The sequence below is a fragment of the Salmo trutta genome, chromosome 37 (assembly GCF_901001165.1).
Source record: "Salmo trutta chromosome 37, fSalTru1.1, whole genome shotgun sequence".
NCBI classification, from domain to species: Eukaryota; Metazoa; Chordata; class Actinopteri; order Salmoniformes; family Salmonidae; genus Salmo; species Salmo trutta.
The window spans coordinates 312,583-326,377 of NC_042993.1; the positions used below are offsets into that span (position 1 = coordinate 312,583).

Here is a 13,795-nt window from a genome sequence, read left to right on the forward strand (position 1 = left end):
GTAATATATACTGTACATAACATCTCATACGTAACATACTGTACATAACGTCTCATACGTAACATATACTGTACATAACGTCTCATATGTAACATATACTCTACATAACGTCTCATACGTAACATATACTGTACATAACATCTCATACGTAACATACTGTACATAACATCTCATACGTAATATATACTGTACATAACATCTCATACGTAACATATACTGTACATAACGTCTCATATGTAACATATACTGTACATAACATCTCATACGTAACATACTGTACATAACATCTCATACGTAACATATACTGTACATAACGTCTCATATGTAACATATACTGTACATAACGTCTCATACGTTACATATACTGTACATAACGTCTCATACGTAACATATACTGTACATAACGTCTCATATGTAACATATAGTGTACATAACGTCTCATACGTTACATATACTGTACATAACATCTCATACGTAACATAAAGGTAAATACAGTAGTAGTTCATGACGTGTGTACTATAAATACCCCTATTGCATTGTGGGGTTAACTACAGTTAAGGTACTGAAGCCATTATCTAATTATAGTCTTTGTCTCTTCATCTCGTTTCTCTCCCTGCAGCTGTGGGAGACTTCAATATAACACTCCTGTTATCTACTCTGCAAAACTACTTAAGAACTACATTTTCGTCCACTTTTCTATGAATTCAAAAATACAAAGCAAAAACAAAATTGAAACAAAATGACGAAAAATGTGAGCGGAAAAGAGAAGCGGAGGAAGATGAAGAGGAGGAGGGTGTGAGAATGTGTGAGAGTGTGTGCGGGGTCCGTCAGACCTGACCTGCTCAGTAGGGGACGCTACAGGGGCCAGCTGTCATTCCTACACTGACAAGCCAAGACAGAACGAGGCAAGACAAGATCCCTTTCAGATCAGCTGGAGATCCACCAGAGATCAGCCCTTCACTCATTGGTGAGGAAAAAGCAAAGCTGTTGTGATGGTAACGGTGCAAACAGAGAGGAGAGGCCTCGTTGGGGATGTCTCCCCCACTCCCAACACCCCAACATCCCCCCAGCTTCCACCACACTCTTCTAGCTCCTCCCTCAAACTGTCCCATCTTACCTTACTCACCTCTCCCCCAACCCCCTCTAGCCCTGCCCCCATGTAAACTCTCTCCTCTGATTGGTGCTCCTCTCTGTTGAGGGGCGCGGACAGCTATCATATCGGCAGATTTCTTTACCATTTTGAAGCACGCTGTTAAATTACTGTAGAAAACTCCAACACTGTATGCATGAGAACCCCCTGTTAATCAACTCTTCCTAGTGTCATAAAGAAGAAGAAGTCTGGGACGGACAGCATGTGGGGGATGGTGATGTCATACGTACTCTAGGCCTTTAAGCTTTCTTTACATTATAGGCTTCTTCTATCTCTGTGATCAGCGACTCATTATGTACTGTATCACACATTGTACTAGCCAACTGCCCCTGACATGGACCCTAGACCCTCCCTGTTCTCTTTCTTTCGCCCTGTCAGGTTTTCCTGAAGGATTTGGTTATCGTTGTAAATATGTACAGCTTAAAGGCAGAGTAATGTGTGCTTTTCTTTTTTACTTTCTGAGAGGTGAAAGATGAAGGGATGCTCCCCCTCTTCTCTACTCCTCCTGCTGTGGTTCGTGTTATAGACAGACGGGTTCTCCGTAGGTCTTTGTAGAGACCCCGTACTTGTTTTTTCTGTCTGTTTCTCTCTTTTCATTTCTGGCTGAACTCTCTCTCTTCTCTCTCGTGTGGCTGCGTGAACACTCCAGCTTTCTTTTTCTTCCACAGCAGAATGTACAGTGTTCTATATTTCCCCTTTGTGTCATCCCTTTCTCTGAGTAATGCACACTCAGTCACAGTCCGTCATAATTAAGACAGTAAACTTAATAATGTCATTGATTTATAACATTAACTGAGCATTTTATCCATTTCGATATTGATAATGATGAATATGATTTTAACTAAGATAGTCCCATGAGCCCTTCCTCGCTACAGAGGGGAGAGAACAAGTGTTTTTTTGTAGTTTTAGATGTGATATACATGTTCATTTGGCCATGGTGGTTTAGAGAAATGTCCTGTGACTATAATCATTCCACACTATGGTCTGTGTGTACAGCAGGGACAGACTGGCCATCTGGCATTTTGGGCAAATGCAAGATGGGCTGGTCTATTTTTAATACAGTGGGCCTGTCTTACTTGTTTTTTGGGGGGGCAAAATGATAATTATCTTGCTAATAATGGGGGCCTCGAGGAAAGAAATGGGCCGTTGTGTTTAAAATGCCAGAGCCGATTTCTGGTCCCAGTCCGCCCCTGGTGTACAGTGTGAGACCAGACATAACAGATACAACTGGAACCGACAACCCACTGACATCCAACTGGACGATGTGGGAATAACAATGTGGAAACTGAACATTGTGTCAGATGAACTTGGATTTGGGATTTGTTTGGATAAAATGATTAAAATGTGCATTTTTGCTTTTGTTTTGTTTCCTACTGTAAGTTTGCCCTGCTGTCTGTAAATGATGAAGCGTCCTGTACAGTGCTTGCTGTTTGAGATGTATAAGACCAACAGAATGACAATGGATCTACTAGCTAGCACACTATCGCTGTTCTCTAGTAATCTGTCTGTGAGGCTGTAATATGAAATAAGCATGTCATTGAAATACTTTTTCCTTGATTGCCAATTGCTGTTATCTTCTTGGAATTTCATACCACAAACCCCCATTCCAGTAGTGAACAGGTTTTCAACATAATCAACCAGGGCTCAAACATTTTCATGAATGACCCGAGGAATCTAGTGGTTTAAATGTGGCTTAAGATTCAGGTTCTTACCTACTCAAGAGTAGGATAAAGTGTTCTTAGTTACTGATCCAAGGTCAGTTTTGTATCTTACCCTCCTGATGGTAAATGTTGTGAATTGGGGAGTGGAAAGCTGATCTTAGATCTGTGGCTAAAGGGAAACTGATTTGTACAGAAGTCACAACCCCCATCCTGTAGTTACTGTACTGTCCATATCAGTTAGGCCTGCTGTATGTTAACTGCGTATGCTTAAGTTTAAGATGTGGGCACTGATCGTTTTGATTTTCTACTGTATGCACTATGACTGCATAGATATTAAGATCACCACAATATCACATTAATATTGCTACTGTATGACAAGTCTCAAGTATTCTTTTTTTACTCTTAAGTACCTTTATATGTTCTCTTCTCAGTGTTGTGTACAGCTGTTATTCAGACAGACCAACTGCATTATTGTTCTTCTGTGCGTTGAGTGGAATGGAGATATGATGCGGCCACATTAGTTTTTTAAAGCACACACTCCTCTTGGACCGCTCTGGCATGTGAAGATCTGGACGTGTCTTCTAGGGTATGAGGATGGGACGCAGCTATGGCAACATGGGGTGCATTATGCTATAGAGATCTGTGCAGGCGAGCTCATGTTGACTAAAGCTCTTGTCACTCGTCTTATTTCAATTACGATATGATTGGCTGGTGCTTAGTAACTTGAGTTTTGACCAAGGATTCCCTAGGCCGTGGTAATATGAAAATAAAGGATCATACTTCTCAAGCAATATTTTAAATATCATACTGTCTTAATTCTGACATCTATGATAATTGACCTGCAGGTCATAGGATTGAGGTATATTAGATGTTAGGATGGTGGCAGGTGGAACCTGTCCAGGTAACAAGATGTAACTTGTCTGATGTGTGTTATCTGTATTAGTGGCTTGACTGACGTAACCCAACCGGACAGCACAGAGAAACGTCCAAACGTATGGACAGATTCTTGAATGTATCTATACAACCAAGCACCAACCACCCAGCCGTAGCCTGTGGAGAAGTAGGTTATATCAGGCCTCTGAACGCGCCATGCATTCTACTGAAAAGTAGGTTATATCAGGCCTCTGCATGCACCATGCAGTCTACTGAAAAGTAGGTTATATCAGGCCTCTGCATGCACCATGCAGTCTACTGAAAAGTAGGTTATATCAGGCCTCTGCATGCACCATGCAGTCTACTGAAAAGTAGGTTATATCAGGCCTCTGAACGCACCATGCAGTCCCATCCTGCTGCAGTATGCTCCTACTGCGACCTACAAAATCTATATACATTGGGTTCCCAAATGATTGACACACTGCATAAAGATGAGCAATAATGACTGTAAAATAAATCATTCAAATACTGAACTAAATTGTATGTAACAAAACAATAAAGGGAAATTATATTATTTGATAATACTTTTGCTCAGAGAAAGATCTACCTCAAAAAGGTAGGGGTCAAAATGATTGAAACGCCAAAGGGTTCTTATAAAGTAGTCAAAAGTGTCATATTCGATCCCATATTCCTAGCACACAATGACTACACCAAGCTTGTGACTCTAAAAACTTTTTGGATGCAAAAAAAATAATAATAAACATCATTGCATGCTAGGAATATGGGACCAAATAAACTTTGACTGACTTTATTTCTAAGAATCTTTAGGGGTGTCAATTTTGGCATTCCTTTTTGAGAAAAATACATATTACTTGTTAAACAATCTCTCACTGTATTAGTATAAATCAATAATTTCCCCCTTTTTAAAAAAAATACAATATAGCTCAATATTTGAATTACTTCATACAATCATTATTGCTCATCTTTATGGAGGGTGTGAATCATTAAGACCCCACTATAATTACTGGACTTTTATTTTACTATATGCTGTACATAGACTGACAATGCAAAATCAATGCCCATATTTTTTTTTCTTCTTTTCTTACAATATCATTCAGTATTGTAATATATTTAATATAAAATAAAACTTTCATCGATATTTTCTGTGTATGCATGTTTAGTTTCCCTTAAGGTAAGGTTATTGCTAAAGGAGGCAGCATTAATTAACATGTTTATTACTACATGGTGGAAAAGCAACATATTACATCAAACAAACAGTCAGAGACAACATCCAGCAGAAAAACACAAACGTACTTCCCCCCCTTTTTGTCAGCCCTCTTTCTCGACCTCTGTAACTCTGTCCATAGTGTGGTCATAAGGGGAAGGCAGGACGACAACACGCTTGCCTGGGTTGTGACTGTGTGACATCATCGTCAGTGTTTTCCATAGATAGTCTCAAGCAGGGGTGCAGAGCCAGGATGAATATCGAGGAGTCATCCTACCTAGGGTATGATAGGTAGGAACATCACCCTGACTTCCACAATATTGAAAATGTTCCAGGCTGAGTGAACATGAATCAAGTTCAAACCCTTTTTCAAAACTGCAGAACATATTAACCCTGAATGTTCCACAGTTCAGCTCAAACTGAGGCGGTGGGGCCCCATGTGAGTGTATTCTTGGCTGGGACCGCCCCTCTCAGCGCCTGTAGCCTATCACAATGCAGGGACTCCGTTGCCATAGAGGCATCCTTGTCTAATGATTGGCGGATACAGGTCTTGAGGTGTGCGATGCCAAAACCGGTGGCAGCTGAGATAGGAACCACGTGTCTGAAGACCATGTTGTTCTTAGGAACCATATCGTCAGGTAACAGGTGGGAGAACTCTGAAAGGGAGGAGCACACCAGGGGGGCACTATGAGTAGTCTGTCACAGATCGTACACCTTAACTACCTAAGTATTACCTTAGTTTATAATCTATGTATATCATTAGATTACCGTGTGGGTTTAGGAGTTGCTCCTGCAGCTCTGTGAGTTTGTCCTCTGCATCAGGCAGGTCCATCTTATTGACCACCAACACAGCAGGCTTACATGGGAGATCCTCCTTATACAGCTCCAACTCCTATAGGAGGGGTTGAGAGAGAGCAGGGGACGGGCGGCAGAGAGTGGGATAAGGAGAGAGAGAGAACATATTGTGATACTGGTGCTCGGAGGGAGTGGGTGGTTTCTGTGTACCGTAATTTCCGGACTATTAAGCGCACCTGAATATAAGCAACACCCACTTTTTTTTTTAAACATAAATAAGCCACACATGTCTATAAGCCGCAGGTGCCTACCGGTACATTGAAACAAATTAACTTTACACAGGCTTTAACGAAACATGGCTTGTAACAAAAATAAATAGGCTTAAACGAAACACGGCTTGTAACAAAATTTAAAATTAGCAGTAAGCTTTAGTTGTCTTTTTGCACTGAGTCAATTCCTCACGCTGCTGTTTCCAACGTCTTATCATCGACTCATTAAGACCAAACTCCCGTGCAGCAGCTCTATTTCCTTTTCCAACAGCCAGATCAATCGCCTTCAACTTGAAAGCTGAATCATATGCATTTCTCTGCGTCTTTGCCATGATGAGGGTGACAAAATGACTACCGTAATCAGAATGATGGGAAGTTTGAGAGCGCTCGATTTAATCTAAACAGTAAACAAAAAAGTTGTTTGACCTTAACCCGTTCGGCAATTTCATTGGTCTAATGACAGCTTCATGCCACCAAAAAACTGAGCACGTCACAGAATGTGTTTTTTGGAAGAAAAAAAATTGAAAGCAGGAAAAACCCATATATTAGCCGCGTCATTGTTTAAGCCGCGAGGTTCAAAGCTGGGAAAAAAGTTGCGGCTTATAGTCTGGAATTTACGGTAGATGTGTCCTGCTAGCCTCACTTTAATTAAAAGTTGAACAGCCTCAAAAGCAGACCTAAAGGGCGTTTTGCTTGCCAGCTGGAAACCACAAACGTCCACCTATGACCAGAGAGAGAAGAGAGACTTCAGTATTACAGCTAGAGGCTTTCTCACCACAAATCTCCTTGAGACTTTGACCATAAATTGTGTTTAGGTCGAACCACAAAGAGCAGCTGTCTGGTCCTCTCCACGTGCTTGAGGAACTGGTGGCCCATGCCTCTATTCATGTGGGCCCCCTCTATCAGCCCTGGGAGGTCTGCCACTGAGATCTACACCAATCCCAGAAGAGAAGACAGAATGGACCAATCAGAGGAGAGAGAACACCGAGTATGGACAAACCAGAGGACAGACAATCTTGAGAATGAACCAATCAGGTGAAGGAAAACATTGAGTCGAACAAAAGGGAGGAAGTGACCTCATCTGCTTCTCTTACCTGTTTATGGTCTTCATACATGACCTTGCCAATCTCCGGTCTCAGAGTGGTGACTGCAGAACGACAACACAAACATTTACCATTCATAAATAACTCAAACATCATGGTGTCATCCTCCATTCAAATATTTGACAAAAAAACTGGGTAATATATGGAACATTCACTTCAACGGGATGTGTGTGTAAATGTGTACTCAATTCTCACAGGCATAGCTGGCAATCTGGGGTTTGGCGTGAGACAGGGCGGTCAGTAGAGAGGACTTTCCTGCATTGGGGAACCTGGTAATGATGGAGGGGGAAATCATGAAGTCAATGTGTTCCTGTATGATTGTGTGTGTGCATGTGTGTCCCCTGTCTCACCCCACCAGGCCGAGGTCAGCGATGAGTTTGAGGTCCAATCGTATCTGTCTGGTCTGGCCCTTACTGGGCAGGAACTCTGAGTGGTAGGAGCCTCCTTGACCCCCTCTGGCCACCAGCACACGATCCCCCTCAGTGTTCAGCTCACCTATGGAGGGGATTGATGAACTATAGTCAGTTGAATTTACACCCAACACTCTCATCCTGAGTGCAGACAACATCATCTTCAACCAGTACACAGTACCTTGTGTCAGTGAAGGAGGTGTATCGTGTGTAATGTGTGTTAAGACTTACTGAGGACCTTTCCATCATCGTTAGTGACAGTAATGCCAGGAGGAGCCAAGACTTCTTGGTCCTCTCCTTTCTGGCCCTTCAGAGCGCGGACACTACACACGCACGCACGCACGCACACGCGGGACTTGGGATTAGATTGCTGGAAGTTCATGTCATGACGCTTCCAAAAAGGACATTAGAAATAATTGTTGTCAAATTATTTCATGGGTTATCCAATGTGTGCTGTCTACATATATAAGTGATCGACCGATGAGCTCATCGAGTTGTGGTCCAGACATACCTGCTGTTGGTTCCTACTCCAGCGATGAAGCGTTTCTGGGGGTACTTATCCTTGACCCTCTTCAGAGTCATCTCCTTCTGAGCCACCACCCACACGTCTCCCCCTTTCCCTCCCTGACCCCCCAGACGGGGAAGCCCCATCCCCCCACTGCCCCCTCGCACATACAAACGCAGGTTGTCCACGAAGTTACCATACTGGAGGAAAGAGAGTAGTGATGACATCACTGAACACTTTGCGTCAGACAACTGAAATATCTACAGCAATTCATATATTGTACTGTCTTCTACAATGACGTGGACAGTAACGTTGGGCTACACAGTGAAACTATTTCCATAGCTAGCAAGTTCATTGTAGAAACGACCATGTAAAACTGATAGAACAGCACAATCAACTAGCTAGCACTGTCTACGAAACAGACCGTGAAGGGCAACAGAAGACCACCTACGACTAGCAAACTAAGCTAGCTAGCATGGCTACCTGGATAGTAGAGCCACGCAGACAGGAGGGGTTAGTACAAATATATTTGGTATAGCTAGCAATATTGTTAGCGAACTATGATGCAACTGTATTTGTAACACTGGGTTACTAACCTTCCGGTAACAAATCCTACTGATCCAAACCATTTTGACTGAATATTTAGAAGTTACAGTTGACCGTTTGTGGCATTTTTGCCTGAAGACGTCAGATTAGCCGTTCACATGTGTTGTTATAGGTTGTTTGGTGGTGGAACAGGAAACAGCAAACGAGGCGGTGATTCGATGATGTCAGCGTCAGTCAAGGTAGCTAGTCCCGCCTCCCTCTCCTCCCCAGCTAAACTATGCACACAAAATATTAGTTTATGTTGTGGGATTTTACCTGTAATCTTAGTCTACAAAGAAATCAGTGTTTTGAACAATAATTTGGTTACATCTCTTTGATAACCTTTCAAAAACACCACTAGTATAGGCTAAGTAATTTTAGGTTAAGCCCCATTTGTTTCTAATGTTACAGCATACTCTACCCAAATTAATTAATTCATCCCATTCAGTCAGTCAGTCTGTTGGTCAATCAGTCAGACATAGGCTATCCTTGGTCAACTGTCAGCTCGTGCGCTCCGTGCATGTAGGCTATGACAGGGTATGAGGTGCGCGCGGTGTTTGGCTATAAAGAGCTCCGCCATCGAGTGGCGGTGTGAGTCAGTCAATACGTCCACACAGTGAACCACACTGGATACGCACTCGCGTTGGGTGGTGGTTTTAAAAACTGCAACAGCTGATAGGAACATAACAAATAAGTCGCCTATATTTTGTTCATAGCCTATAGAGGCTATGGAAGTTTTTCTTTGAGAGGGAGATCATTACGTACACCTCTGATTTCACTACTCACATTTTTTGTTTCTAAATGAGTGTAGGATGGCCATCTGATCTGTCACAGTAGGCAGGTAGCCTATATTTTACTTTAGCCTTCTTTCTCTTAGGCTATTTGTCTCTGCATTCCCAGCTCTTGGCCACTCAGGGCTCTCTCTCCTATCGCTCCCCACCGCCTCTTCCAACACCATGCCCAACCTTTTGATCGGGGCTCGGTGGCTTCAGTACTCCTGGTAACCTGGACGAGATCGACTCTGGCTGCTGGGACTCGTCTTCCCTCGCGGGGATCCAGACACGGCGGCTGCGCCTGGCGGACAGCCGGGGCGCACTGTGGGATTTCATGACATACTTGCGCGCGTCGCAAAGGCAGAAGCACAACGAGCTGTTCCTAGAGCTCGCGCAGCACTTCTGGGCCATGTACGTGGACTGCATGTTGTCCCGCGCGCACGGACTGGGGAAGCGCGGCTTCACGACAACGCTGTCCGAGCTGCGTGTCATGGAAGTATCCCCAAATTACGCACAAAGTTAAACATAGAGCGAGTGTTGTCTTTGGGCACAATACTATGCGTAGGGCTACTGCAAGTGTGACAAGTGTTTCAGATGAACCATTCTAATCTACCACCCTCCCGATCTAGTGTTTTATTATTTAGAGTTCTGCAATAGGTGGCTAAAAAAGATTGGATGTGTATGAACAGTTCTTAGCACCACAAGTAGCCTATACCGAGGACATAGCCTTCGATACGGCGCTTTGAATATATATTTAAGCAGCTTGTCAGACATATTCAAACCTGAAAAGTTGTCTGAAGTCAAGTGTATACCCTAAATTCATATCCCATCTGTTGTGTGATATGCATTATGAGAGTTTAGCAGGTTTATCCCAAAGCAGATTTGGATGTTGCCTTATTTCAGGATTTAGGTTTGCAACTTTCTATTGCTGATGTGGGTTGTAGGTGTTGTCGATGTTGGTGAAGACTTTGGTGTAGATCAGTTGGGTCTCAGTATTGAAAGGTCCTACTTTCCTGAGTTAGTCAAACCAGCAGAGAAGGCCAGCTTGGGTCTATCTGTGAGCACAGGGGAGTACACAGGACACATACATAATGATAATGGAGAAACAAGTAAAAATTAACAATGCAAGATGTCTTTGGAAATATCTTAGTCAGCAGACAAGAAGAAAGGCAACAATTTAAACTTTGAAAATAAATGATAAAGTGGTGGCTGACGCATTTTAGCACTAACGTTTTTATCAGAGCAAACTCGAGATAAAGTTGTTAGTCTGTTTACCTGTATTCTGTCTCTTCAGCTACTCCACCTGGCTCCCCAAGGCTGACAGTTCTGCTGACATAAAGACAACACATCCGTTACCTAAACTTATCTGTAATTATTTGTAAGCCATATATTCATATTACATGCATTGTCTGTCTTCAGCACCTCTCCCTGGCTCTCCCTGGCTGTCACTCTTGCCCCCATGGCTGACAGTGCTGCTGCTTGTGCTGGAGTTGTAGAATCAAATGAAAAAATATGTTCAAGCATGTCATCTTCAAGCTATTGTTGATTGCATCAATACTGTAGTAATAATTCCCTACTGATTGCTTATGATCATACCCGCATACCTGCATTCTCTCTCTTCAGCTCCTCTCCTTAACCCCTCCACTCTCCCCCTGAGCCCATGTCCCAGACAGACAGAACAGCAACACCAGCAGAGCTGGTATTTCCTACTCAGAAGTAAAATTAGCGATAAGGATAAAAAAAAAAGTGAAATCATTGAAACTTGTTGAGCTTAAAATGTATTTTCAAAATAATGTTTCAATGATTACATTTTTTTTGTCCTTATCCCCCATTCTACTTCTGAGGAAGGGCAGATAAATCTTTCAGAGTTGAAGAGAGATTTAATATTTAACCACAAGAGGGAACAATTGTCACATTTTGACAGGCTATTGTATTGTACACTGGTGTGCACCTGTATTTGTGTATGGTTTACCCATCCTTGGTGATATTTTACTTGTCCTTGGTGATATTTTAACGTTCCACTGAGTTGCAACATGTGTTGGTTTCTCATGCATCAGATTACCAAGACCAGTGTGTATAAAGAAGAGGACTGAGCCCAGTAGACTACATTAGTTCTGAAGAGGTATTGTTTCAGAATGAGGGGTGCTGGAGCTCTGCTGGTGTTGTTGTTCTGTCTATCTGGGACATGGGCTCAGGGCCAGAGTGGAGGGGTAGGGAGAATGACATCACTCTACAGAGACCAACACTTTACATGTTGCGTTTATATTTTTGTTCAGTATCATTTTTTTGAACAATTTTGTTTCGTTTGATTTTCAAGCTAATGTGTTACAACCAACAACACAAATATAAACACAACATGTAAAGTGTTGGTCCCCTTGCTCAAGAGCTGAAATAAAAGATCTCATTCATTTTCCATGCGCACAAAAAGCTTATTTCTCTCAAATTGAGCACAAATTTGTTTACATTCCTGTTAGAGAGCATTTCTCCTTTGCCAAGATAATCCATCCACCTGACAGGTGTGGCATATCAAGGAGCTGATGAAACAGTATTACACAGGTACACCTTGTGCTGGGGACAATAAAAGGCCACTAAAATATGCAGTTTTGTCACACATCACAATGCCACAGATGTGTCAAGTTGAGGGAGCGTGCAATTGGCATGCTAACTGCAGGAATGGTTTCTCTACCATAAGCCACCTCCAATGTCATTTTAGAGAATTTAGCAGCATGTCCAACCGGCCTCACAACTGCAGACCATGAGTAACCACGCCAGCCCAGGACCTCCACAACAGGTTTCCTCACCTGCGGGATCATCTGAGACCAGTCACCCTTTTGTGGGGAAAAACTCATTCTGATTGGCTGGGCCTGGCTCCCCAGTGGGTGGGCCTATGCCCCCCCCAACTACGCCCCTGCCCAGTCATGTGAAATCCAAAGATTAGGGGCCTAATCCAAAGATTAGGGGCCTAATTGATTTATTTCATTTTCTTATATGAACTGTAACTCAGTAAAATCGTTAAAATGATTGCATGTTGCGTTTATACTTTTGTTCAGCATAGATTTTATTGGGTCTATTGGTATGTCAAAGAAACATTAATGTGTTGTGACAAATTTCACGAGTTTGGCTTCTCACCATCTGACGAACACGTTGGAAGTAGCATTGATATAGTTTGGCATGATGGTTGATGTGGATGGTGGTCGGGGAGGCCAGCCCCCGGTCATGGATTGGGGTTGGTAGCTGTCCTCCAGGCTGGGTCAGCCTCCATTCATGAACAAGTGGTTGTGCTGAGCCTGTTGGCATGATGGTTGATGTGGATGGTGGTCGGGGAGGCCAGCCCCCGGTCATGGATTGGGGTTGGTAGCTGTCCTCCAGGCTGGGTCAGCCTCCATTCATGAACAAGTGGTTGTGCTGAGCCTGTTGGCAGGGCCAGCCTCCAGCCGTAGGCCATGGTTGTGCTGGCACCTCCCGGTTGTGAACAGAGGTTGAGCTGGCTGCTGCCATTGTGCAAGAAGCCTGAGGAGTCAAGGTTGTGCTGAGCCTGCTGGCGGCGCTAACCCCTGAGCGTAGCCGGTCATGGACCAGGGTTGATCTGGCCCGCCTTAGCGCAGGGTGCCTATAGGATGCACTTGCCGTACAGACTGTTTGTAAGACAGATGTACAAAGGCGTGAAGGATGCCGTTTATATACTATGAGGGTGGTTGATTATTGAGATTGAGGCTGACTTGTAGCTAATGAAGATTGGACGTAGGTGAGCAAATTAGCGTGGTCTATGACCATTTAAGGAGTTCCTTGCTAGTAGCCCGCGGGTTCCAATTAATTTTATCTTTATTTAACTAGGCAAATCAGTTAAGAACAAATTCTTATTTTCAATTACAGCCTAGGAACAGTGGGTTAACTGCCTTGTTCAGGGGCAGAACGACAGATTGTTACCTTGTCAGCTTGGGGATTCGATATTGCAACCTTTCGGTTACTAGTCCCAACGCTCTAACCACTAGGCTACCTGCCGCCCCAATATGGGTGTCTGGGCCCATATATGGATTTCCTGCCGCGTTCCAATATGGACGTTAACTACAATATAGCGTCATCAAATTGATCAATCTTGGTTTCCTCGTCAGGTTCTTGGACCAGAAGTAGCCGCGCGATGGTCTGAGCGCGCGCTCTTTGCCGAGACTACGAATCTGTGCTCGCGCCCTATACCTGCCCTACCGGTGCAGCGCGACTGAACGAGTTTCGATGTGACGCTGAAGTCAAGCCAGAGAGGAAGAGGAAGAGAGATGCCCAACTCGGCGGAAAATCTGTCACACGCACCAGCTGGCGATTTTTCATTGTTTCGCCGACAAAGCAATACGTTTTTGTATGGCGGTCAATGAGAGTGTCAGATTTTGTCATCTAAATTAATAGCTAATTTGCTACGTAAGGTTTATTTGATCGAATGTAAGTTTCGTAATG

General features: G+C 43.4%; 2 protein-coding genes across 5 annotated transcripts in view; one reads left to right on the forward strand and one right to left on the reverse strand.

Moving 5' to 3' along the window:
- LOC115177043 (disintegrin and metalloproteinase domain-containing protein 22) overlaps positions 1–3,602 on the forward strand; it is a 103,828-nt gene extending 100,226 nt beyond the window's left edge. For all 4 annotated transcript variants that reach the window (XM_029737504.1, XM_029737500.1, XM_029737501.1 and 1 more), the window contains one exon: positions 620–3,602. In XM_029737504.1, coding sequence (XP_029593364.1) covers positions 620–640 — 21 coding nt within the window. In that variant the 3' untranslated portion in view covers positions 641–3,602. The remainder of the gene's footprint in view (positions 1–619) is intronic.
- A 1,296-nt stretch (positions 3,603–4,898) lies between these two features.
- LOC115177045 (GTP-binding protein 10) lies at positions 4,899–8,736 on the reverse strand. The gene is made up of 10 exons (XM_029737505.1): positions 8,588–8,736; positions 7,998–8,191; positions 7,718–7,809; positions 7,427–7,571; positions 7,272–7,345; positions 7,068–7,120; positions 6,796–6,903; positions 6,617–6,694; positions 5,678–5,801; positions 4,899–5,565 (listed from the first exon to the last, which is right to left on the reverse strand). The coding sequence occupies exons 1-10, from the start codon at positions 8,618–8,620 to the stop codon at positions 5,324–5,326; spliced, it is 1,143 nt and encodes a 380-aa protein (XP_029593365.1). The 5' UTR covers positions 8,621–8,736; the 3' UTR covers positions 4,899–5,323.
- Between the last annotated feature and the right edge of the window lie 5,059 nt (positions 8,737–13,795).